Source organism: Coregonus clupeaformis, chromosome 21 (genome assembly GCF_020615455.1).
Source record: "Coregonus clupeaformis isolate EN_2021a chromosome 21, ASM2061545v1, whole genome shotgun sequence".
Classification (NCBI taxonomy): domain Eukaryota; kingdom Metazoa; phylum Chordata; class Actinopteri; order Salmoniformes; family Salmonidae; genus Coregonus; species Coregonus clupeaformis.
The window spans coordinates 26481022-26491854 of record NC_059212.1 but is presented as its reverse complement, the minus strand read 5'-3'; the positions used below and the strand labels follow the sequence as shown (position 1 = coordinate 26491854).

Sequence of the window (10833 nt, the reverse complement as noted above, 5' to 3'; positions counted from 1 at the left end):
TAGCTTAAACTGACAGATTTTGAAGGGGATGTTTTTGTTATGTTAATTAGATTGACTCACAGGTGCGTCAATAGACTCCTAAGGATTTTAACATAACCTTTCCTAAACGTTCCATTACATTTCATTTCAATTTTGGTAATGTTCTAGGAATGTTCTCCAACTGGTTTGACATTGTGAATGTTCTCAAAAAGTTCAGAGAACTTTAAGAAACAACGTTCTTCTGTGGGAATATCAATACTTCAGCATACTCTTTCCTACAGGTTTCCTCATGGTTCCATTTAAAGTAATGTTCTCAAATTGTTCCAAGAAAGTTAAGAAACAACATTCTTCTATGGGAATTTCAGTAGGCTACTTCACCATAACGTTTACTACCAGTTTCCTCATGGTTCTATTTAAAGTCATGTTCTCAAATTCTTCAGAGAACGTTAAGCAAACGTCCATAAAAACCACAAGAAAACTATAGTAACGTTCAGAGAACATTCTAAGAATGGTATTTAAAAACCAACATTCCGTTCTCAGAACTTGAAGAAAACGTTCCATAAAAACCACAAGAAAACGTTAGTAATGTTTCCGAGAACGTTCAACGAATGTTATTTAAAAACATATACATTCAGTCCTCAGCATCAACAAAACTCTCTCTATCCTCTATCTTGTTAAGTGTGTTCAGGTGTGTTTGTCACGCCCACTAATTGGCCACACCTGATGTTAATAATGAGTGCTTGTTTCCTTTGAAATGGGTTCTGTTTGAATAGACAAAAATTAACAGCTTTGTATGCTTAAAAAACATAGCATGCTAGCTTCATCCTCATAGCGCAGTGGAGTAATTCCATGGATAGAGAACATAAGATTATAGGTTTGAATCGCACTGATTCCGTGTCACAATAAAAAGAAATGTGCATGCATGATTAATGCCAATCAAAATTAATTTCCATGTGTCCTATCTGTGCTTGGAGTTAAAACAAGTTAACCCAAAATAAGCTAGCAGTGTTGTTAAAAGTCTTATTGAAACATTCAGTGAAAGTTTTAAGGAAGTTATTCAAAAACCGTTCTCAGAGCATTAATAAAACCTCCCAGGAAAACGTTAAAGTAACCAGAGTAAAACATTCTCAGAACCTCCCTGCAACCTAAAAATAAACATTCCCAGAACAGGCAAAATGTTCACTTCTGTTCTCAGAATGTTAAAAAAACGTTCCGTTTTAACAGTCAGGAAACATATCAATTCGTTCCCACAACCAATGTGAAATCCAAAACATACGTTCCCACAACTTTCAAGAAACCATATGTGTTAGCTGGGTGGATGTCTGTGTGCGTGTGCATGTGTGCACGCATGCGTGTGTGTGCGTGTGCAAGTGCGAATGCGCGCGCGTGTGCGAGAGAGAGTGAGAGAGAGATAGAGAGAGAGAGAGAAAGAGAGAGAAAGAGAAGAAGGGGGGAGGGGGGGCATTTGACACTCATGAAGTTATAAATAATGTCTCACACAATTGTACTTTCTTTCGCTACAGACAACTTTACTGCACTCCCGGCGTCATACCCTGCTGGGTCGAACGTGCAGTGCTCCTTCTATTCTAATTAGTGCACTACTGTCTAAATACTACAATCAATTCCTGTTTGTAGAATCACTGTGCATAGCAAACAGTGTGAGTGTGTGTGTGTTTGTGTTTGTGTGTGTGTGTGTTCTTTTACAGGCAGAAAATGGTGCATGTGCAATGCTGTTATGAAATAGTCACAACATAATAAAGTAATACATTGGTGACTGGTGACTTTACAGGGGGTAGCGTAGCCTTCACTAAAAGGCGCATCTTCATCCATCAACATGGTTGGACCATATAGCCTATACCGTTTATGACTGGAGGGCTGATCGTGGATCAGATTCTGTGAAAGCAAAAGCTCGGGGGCACCACAAGACTCAAGACACAACGCCTTGAACCCGTGAGGTCACTACAGAAGACAGTCGGCCAATCAAAACGCACCCTCAGCCCCCCGGTATATTCGCCTTTCTAAGCCAATCAGAGGCCTAGAAGGACTGAGGAGAAAGGAGAGCAACAACTTATAAAATGTTTCGCTTCCACCCATCTTCTCAATTCACATACAGTGTCAACAACAACTCCAACTAAGCGGCCTTCAATTTCAACAGAGGCAAACATTGCTTTGTCAATATTTTCACACTCCACGTTGGATATCGACGAATGCACCATTCTCCAAGGATTTAACTTGTGTTTTTTGTTGCATGTTGTTATTTTGACGAAGCAACCCGTGGAGGCTGTCCTGCTGCTCCATCGAAGCCAAAGTGTAGGCCTATAGGCTATACGTTTTTGTGGATCCCAGAATATTTCAGAAGTTCACGAGTTGGTGTTGATTTGGTCCAGAGCAAAGCTTCGTTGGCGGAAGTTTAGGAGACATGACAGCACTAGCGGGGGGCATACCGAGGATGATGCGCCCGAACCCACACCAAAACTACCCGCGGGGAGGCTACTCACTGGAAGGTAAGCTATGTTTCTTGCGTATTGGAAGATTTTGTTTGTTTGTCATTGATTTAATCAGAAATCAAGTGTTGATATTGTGTCAACTTTGAACAGCTGCAAAATTGTTGTTCGTATATAAATAATTGTCTTAGTGTTGCCTTTTAACAGACAATTAGGCCTACACATGACCTAGCATTTTGACAGTGAATCAAAGTTGCTATATTCCCTAAAATTGTAGGCAGCTTATTGGAAACTAAGTAGCCTACACTAGCCTACTAGGCTATAAACAGTTTGTAGCAATCCCTGGTTCAGTTGAATTGACGTAGTAGCAGCTGATATCAAAACAACAACAATGCTCGTGTTATACATTTGATATTGATTTACATTGTGCACCATCAATTAGGTCTAACCCATGTAATAACAATAACAATTAAACATTTTGCTATAGACCGAGTTCAAATGGTATGTTATCAATATATTTTCTTGCAACAGGTCTCTCTTGAAAAATATAGCCCCTCTCACTGAGATAGGATAAATAAAGGTTAAATAAATAAATATAGGCCTGATTGTTTGGGCTTTTTTTTGCTGCTGTGGTTTACTTTTTTTGTTGAAGTTATTGTTATTGAATGAAATGCGTTCCCTCTGTCCAGTCTCTACCCCGTTAGGCCAGGGCCGGGTGAACCAGCTCGGTGGGATGTTTATCAACGGCAGACCCCTGCCCAACCACATCCGCCACAAGATCGTGGAGATGGCACACCACGGCATCCGACCCTGTGTCATCTCCCGCCAGCTCCGAGTCTCCCATGGCTGCGTGTCGAAAATCTTGTGCAGGTACCAGGAGACAGGCTCCATCAGGCCTGGGGCCATCGGAGGCAGCAAACCCAAGGTGAGGACCCTAGAACCGGACTATATAGCAGCAATGTCTCGGTCAAGCCCAACTTTATGGCCTGCACCTCAACATGCCACTAACAAGATACATGTAATTGGGGATGACAGGCCGTTAAACTAAAAGGATATATCATAATTTACAGTTTGGTAGGCTATAATTTATTGTCATATGCTATTCATTATTCCGAATACATATTTCATTTATAAGGCCTTATTTTATGCGCACTTTTAGCACCATATTAACTCACACAATTTGAGTTAATACAGACAGTCAAAACATGGATTTTGAAAACGATCAAGTAAACGATAAAACTCAACAAACCGTATAGGCTATTAGGCCTACATAGCCCTTGTAGCCTAATTTAGTTTGAAAAAAAGTAAATACATTTTGCAGTAGCAATCATAGGCCTACTGATTTTTTTGTTGTTACATCCTTCCCACTTGAAGCAGACAACAACCCCAGATGTGGATAAGAAGATCGAGGAATACAAGAGAGACAACCCGGGCATGTTCAGCTGGGAAATTAGGGATAAATTACTCAAAGACGGGATCTGTGACAGAAACAACATCCCCTCAGGTATTTAAAAATGTTCGAATAATTTATAAATAATGTATAACTTAAAGTTCTCCAACCAAAAAATATATTGTAAGGATCTTATCCAGAGCGTCTGCATAATGACCAAAATGTAAATGTAGGCTACCTGAAATCGTATAAGCCTACAATAATATTATACGTTTGCATAAGCCTAGTAAAACGTGCAGGAGAGGAGGATAGCCTATAAGTCTACAAAAGTCATAAATGCATGAAAGAATGACACCCCTATTGCAACAGCCGTAAACATTCTGAAAGTTTGAAAAAGTTTGCCAGATATAAACAGAATATTGTGAAACATTATTGCAAGATGAAAACCAATCAACAGGTGCTATGGCAATATGCATTGGATGTTGGCACTTTCATCAATTCAAGCATGATTTTTTACCAACAATTTATCATTTATATATTTACTTTCAAAGTGAGTTCAATCAGCCGTATCATGCGTTGTAAATTCGGGGGAGTTGGAGGAGAAGACGAGGAGGACGATGATGAAATAGAGAAGAGGGAATTGGAAGAGAACGAAAGACGAGCGAAACACAGCATCGATGGCATCCTCGGGGATAGATGTGAGTAACGGTTTTAATCAAAAGCAGTGCAAAGCGTTGCCGATGTTGAGTAGGCACAGGCCTGTAGGCCACGGGTTCCCTGTTGGACAAGGGGGCAATTTTGGTTTAGAAAATTCATTTTATTTCAGAAGTATGGAATGCTTATTTTCCTCTCAATTTTCTATATTTGGTTGTGATAAAATATATGTTGAGATGTTGTTTAGAAGTTGTTAAAAGTTGGTTTATTCGTTGGCCTCTTGAGACAGTTTAAAATTGGGAGAAATTGAGAATATGAAAAATGAGTCGTTCTCTCTTGAAGATGTTGAATTAGCAGATAACCTGCATATTACACTAAATTCAGATGGGGCCGGCGTACATAATGTACAGAGAAACAATGCAGAATTGAATTAGAATACCCATATAATTTGATAAATGGAAATATGATCATGGACCATTACTATTTAATTAAATACTTCAATTGTTTAATACATTATTTTTCTGGACGCGTGACTCTGCATTTAACTTTTTTATTGTGGTTGGTTTGTCAAGCAGAATGATTGCTGTGCAGATATGAGATAGATATTGACAAAAAAAAACACGAATATTTAAGCATTTGAAAATAATAACTATTTTGGTGGAGTTTTCTGCAATATAGGCCAAACTTTATGAATATGGAATTTTGAGTTGCATGCCTGAGTTTAAACTAAACGAAACTTTTACAAAAGCCAAACGTTTCCATATGAAGTTGATCAAACATTTGCCCAACTGTTCCGTCCCCCATAAAATAAGACGGTTCCTCCGCACACAATCGGACACTTGAGGATGAACTTGGGGGACAAAGGCTCGAGAGTCTATTGAGACTCACACTTCGGTTTTACGCTCACAAAGGCCTGCTATAGCAAGCGGCTCAGTGGTGTACAAAAAGACGCCAAAGCTTTTCAAAATGTGGAGAGAAAGGGAGAAAAAAATGCGCTGACAAAAGGCTGGGAGAAGACATTATGGACCCGCAATGAGCGATGAATAATTCAGATAACACCAATAGGCAACTCCGGCCCGTTTTATAGACTGCGCGCCGAGAGAAAATGGCCGTTTTCACCTACAAAATGTTCATTTGGAGTCTTTTTTAGCATCAAGAGATGGCGTTTGCTATTCAGACTCACAGAGAAAGAGACAGCATCCTATCTCTCCCTATGACCTGGATTTTCCCCAAACACCTGTTGCTTGGTGACCTGTTGGGTTTTCAGGAATGTAGGCTATACTTTCATAAACTGACTTTTTTAAACATACAATTTTAGAAATGTGAGCATAGCCTATTCTAAATTCATAACAAGGTTTCGGAAGGGACACATTGCCTGCTTTAACATTTTTGGAGGGATTAATTTCGTTTCACTTATAGCAAATACATATCTAAAGAACTAGACTAAGCAAAAATATTTTTTATTTTTTTATTTATTTTTTAATCAATTTTTTCAAGCATCATCAAATGATTACGCCTTTCTTATCGCTATTTTACGCATGTGTTTACAATCGTTGCGCAGGAGGCATGGTCTGCTTACTACTCCTTACTACTCCTTACATCAGTAATCGCAGTGCAAACCTTTTCTAGTAGATTAAACTCAAACCTTTTATTTCTTCCCACTTTCATCTAGGGACAAAGCCCGCCCAGTCCTCTTCGCCCGGGGCGCGCGCATTCATGCAACATCTATAGCCGCTTTCCTGCCTCTTTCCAGGCGAGGCATCGCGAATACAGATCAGGATAGGCAGTTTACTTTATTCACCTTTTTAAATGTACTCTCCCAGTTTGGTTAATATTTTTCCTGCGGTGTTGGAAATAATTTACAGGCTTGTATCTTTGTCCACCACAATCAATAGCCCATTTATGGAGATGTGATAGTGCTCTTTCGATGATGATTGTGTTTCGATATCTGATATTATCCCCCTCAATTTTCTCTGTTATCTATTCGTGCTGATGATGCCTTGTTTAGATTGATTATACAGGCTTGCATATATTGTGAGTTAGGCATATGATTCGGATATAGATATTGTAAGTTAGGAACAGCCAGACATGATAAAACGTTGCAACAAGTGTGCACAACAAGTGATGTTAAATTGTTATTACGGCCTATAGATGTATCACAATATGATTTACAGCCTATTTATTTTAAAATATGCCAAACGCCCGAATGGACTAAAAGTTGTTGTTTTTATGTGTTATCTAGATCAATGAAAAATAGTTAAGTGTTTTGGGAATAATTATTGTAGGTATTTTTCTTTCAGTCATTACCTGGACCTCTTGTTACATTGCCAGAATAATCATCTTCATCTTGTCCATAATGACTACATTAACTCATTAACTCAGAGCAAACTCAAGTGTTGATAATGGCATATCTGAAATGTTGTTTACTGAAATTATATTCCAATTCAAACACAGTCCAATGATTACTTTCCTTTTTCCCTCAGTCTGCAATGGCCATATTTAATTATCTTATCCTCTTGTGTGTGTCTGTGGAAGTAGTTGATCTTGTTGTTTTCTTTTTCCTTTAAAGCTCTTCATTAGAATGTGAAAAGGCTGTCTTGGGTATGGTGAGGGTGTCTTCTGGCCAAATATTGATTAAGTAGGTGTTTGTAGAGGCTATTGTTGCAGGCGAGAGAGGACTGTTGCACTCTGCCTCTTTCTCCTCTGCCTCCATTGTTGGCTACCCTTAAGTGCAGAGATCAAAGCTTCTCTATTTAGATTTATTTGTCTGGGAAAAGGCCACTTTAGAGTTCAGTGGGATAAAGTAGCTATACTGGGACCAGGTAGCTACTACTAGATCTGCATGACATTACAGGGCACCTAGAGTATTCTGGGAGAAGGATGCCCCCAAGCAAATTGTAAATGTTGCGCTTTTAATCAGGAAATGAATCTGATGTTAAACGATTGCACTTCCTGTTTAAGAGGAATAGTTGAGTTCAGGGGAAATAAAATGTTAAATGTATAAATTCTATTATTTATATATAATTAAGAATATTATGGTTATTGACCAATTATTTAACAGTAGTTCGAAAATAAATAACAGAAATTGGGGACATAGTAAATACTTTCCATTAGTATGAACACATTCATTTAGTGCAAAAATTGTCTGCAGAGAGTGCTCAACCTTGTCAGTCTTGCATGAGCAAATTCCATAAAGGATACTGGCATGGATGTGGCCTCCTAAACTGAATGAATGGTTTAATGTTAATTAATCAATAAATACTGGCACATTAACTGCCTCCTAATGAATGACACCCCCTTCCTCTGTATATGACTATAACACCAACGGACACCCCTTTAGCCTCATTTAGCTAATTAAAATAACCAAAGTCATGAAAGAGGAGTAGCCTACTCTTGCGGATTCCATTTATGACAATGGGGGGGGAGAGAGAGAGAGAGAGAGAGAGAGAAGGAGAAGGGAGGGAGGGAGGGAGGGAGGGGGAGAAAAAAGAAAAGCTCAGAAATACAAACAGTCAAAGGGATAACTTATCTTGAAAGGGAATCCCGCGGTGCCAAATTGAATAAGCCCAGTTCTTTCAAATCTGCCATGGTGAACGCAGTCAACATGTAATAATTGGTTTCATTGAGGCACATTCACAAAATCTGCTCCCATTCTCCTGGCTCCATTGTCCTGGGGCAGGCAAATAGCCAGGGGGACAGGAGGAATCAAGTGCTGACAAAACATGAAAGATTTAGCTGCTTTTGTCAAAGAAACTGAGTAGGACTTTGTTTGTGTAAATAAAGTGGGGAAACTGGCTCCCCACTACTTTGGCATGGACTGAGAGAGTTTGGAGAGAGAGTAGAGAGAGAGTAGAGAAAGAGTAGAGGGGGGGAGAAAGAGTAGCGGGAAAGAGAGACAGCAGAGAAACAGAAAAAAAGTGAGAGCCATTTTTAAACGTTGCATGCATAGACCGTAATATGCAAACTCTGCAATCATTCGGTTGAAGCTAAATCTATGGGGAATCATATCAATGACCGATATGATTTGTCTAAGTGTATATACACAAACCCTATAAACCAATTAGAATGTTTCATAATGCCTATTCTCCCAGGGCATTTAAAAATTTCAATAAACCTATGTCTCTCACACAGTCAGTAATAGCCAACCATGTCAGGAACACACCAATACCCCCACAGACAGAACAGGGGAAACCTTCAGAGAAGATAGACATTGATTTTCTATAATGTTGTATATTTGTCAGCGGTCCGGGCATTTTTACGCTGTCTTAGTGAAGCAGGGGGATTGAGAGAGATGGAGGGAGAAAGGAGAGACTGTCTCCAGTCATAACAAACAACAGAGCCTCATTGCGACCAGTGGAATGTTTTCTACAGACTACTTTCCATCGCTACCTCCAGGCAGAGCAGTAGAGAAATCCAGGCAGTGGGATAGAGAAGAGAAATAGCTGGGTCTTGACTCTGTGTATGATCACTGGCGGTCTCCCTGCCTGGGTTATTACTACTTATTTAAACCCAACTTAACTTGGCCAGTGGAACTGTACTGTATCAGTATGCCACACCACAAATCCAAATCCACAATACCTGGAATATAGCAACTGTTTCTAGGAAATTGATGTTGGATGGAGTGATCAGAATTCATTCAGGGCTGAGAGTTTTTAATTCACACTAATAGATTAATAAGTGATGTATCCTAGATCATTTGGTGTTAGGTGTCACCACAAGTAGTCAAACATAGAAGCAGTTTAGTGTGATACACATTTATGATTAACTTGTGTGTTTGGTCTTAACTTTTTCCACTTGGATGTTTCCTGGTGTTTTTTGGATCAAGTTAAAGTGATAGTTCCCTTTTTAGAAGTTGTAGCTTATTTTTAACTTCCGTAGTGTGTCGTTTCCTGCGAACCATTTTATAAAATCGTAAGCGACGTCCAGATTCTCCTGGCTACCATATTTAGAGAATGTACTGTATATATAGAAAAGTATGTGGACAGCCCTTCAAATTAGTGGATTGAGCTATTTCAGCCACTCCCGTTGCTGACAGGTGTATAAAATCGAGCACACAGCCATGCAATCACCATTGGCACTAGAATGGCCTTACTGAAGAAATCAGCGACTTTCAATGTGGCACTGTCATAGGATGTCACCTTTCCAACAAGTCAGTTCGTCAAATTTCTGCCCTGCTAGTGCTGCCCCGGTCAACTGTAAGTGCTGTTAAGTGGAAACATCTAGGAGCAACAACGGCTCAGCCGCGAAGTGGTAGGCCACAAAAGCTCGCAGAACGGGACCGCCGAGTGCTGAAGCACATAGCGCGTAAAAATCTTCTGTTCTCGGTTGCAACACTCACTACAAAGTTCCAAACTGCCTCTGGAAGCAACGTTAGTACAAGAACTGTTCGTAGGGAGCTTCATGAAATGGGTTTCCATGGCAGAGCAGCCACACACAAGCCTAAGATCACCATGCGCAATGCCAAGCGTCGGCTGGAGTGCTGTAAAGCTCGCCGCCATTCGATTCTGGAGTGATGAATCACGCTTCACCATCTGGCAGTCCGACGGACGAATCTGGGTTTGGCGGATGCTAGGAGAAACGTACCTGCCCCAATGCATAGTGCCAACTGTAAAGTTTGGTGGAGGAGGAATAATAGTCTGAGGCTGTTGTTCATGGTTCGGGCTAGGCCACTTACTTCCAGGGAAGGGAAATCTTAATGCTACAGCATACAATTACATTCTATGCAATTCTGTGCTTCCAACTTTGTGGCAACAGTTTGGGGAAGGCCCTTTCCTGTTTCAGCATGACAATGCCCCTGTGCACAAAGCAAGGTCCATACAGAAATGGTTTGTCGAGATCGGTGTGGAAGAACTTCACCGGCCTGCACAGAATCATGACTTCAACCCCATCTAACACCTTTGGGATGAATTGGAACGCCGACTGCGAGTCAGGCCTAATCGCCCAACATCAGTGCCTGACCTCACTAATGCTCTGGTGGCTGAATGGAAGCAAGTCCCCACAGCAATGTTCCAACATCTAGTGGAAAGCCTTCCCAGAAGAGTGGAGGCTGTTATAGCAGCAAAGTGGGGACAAACTCCATATTAATGCCCATAATTTTGGAATGAGATGTTCGACGAGCAGGTGTCCACATACCTTTGGTCATGTAGTGTATGTTAGCGGTGCATTCAAAAGCATCTCCCTCCCTATTCACTCCCTTATTTATCTCCTCTCACCCTGGCTATACACACCACATTTACTTTAGCCTACGTCACAGCATCACTCTCAAGAAAATCCACACTGGTTTATCTGCAAGTGAATACAGGCTCTATGCTTCATTAAATCCTCTTTCTGTGCTGGCACAGCATTGTGAGCACCGTGATATTAATT

General features: G+C 40.4%; 1 protein-coding gene across 6 annotated transcripts in view; it reads left to right on the top strand.

Annotated features, from left to right (window-relative positions):
* The first annotated feature begins 2086 nt into the window (after positions 1-2086).
* LOC121535155 (paired box protein Pax-3-like) overlaps positions 2087-10833 on the top strand; it is a 32353-nt gene continuing 23606 nt past the window's right edge. For 2 of the 6 annotated variants that reach the window (XM_041841930.1, XM_041841929.1), the window contains exons 1-4: positions 2087-2483; positions 3113-3348; positions 3801-3927; positions 4365-4511. In XM_041841930.1, coding sequence (XP_041697864.1) covers positions 2399-2483; positions 3113-3348; positions 3801-3927; positions 4365-4511 — 595 coding nt within the window. In that variant the 5' untranslated portion in view covers positions 2087-2398. Of the gene's footprint in view, positions 2484-3112; positions 3349-3797; positions 3928-4364; positions 4512-6139; positions 7442-10833 lie in introns of those variants that run through there. The other 4 variants (XM_041841928.1, XM_041841927.1, XM_041841932.1 and 1 more) reach the window with 3 other exon arrangements.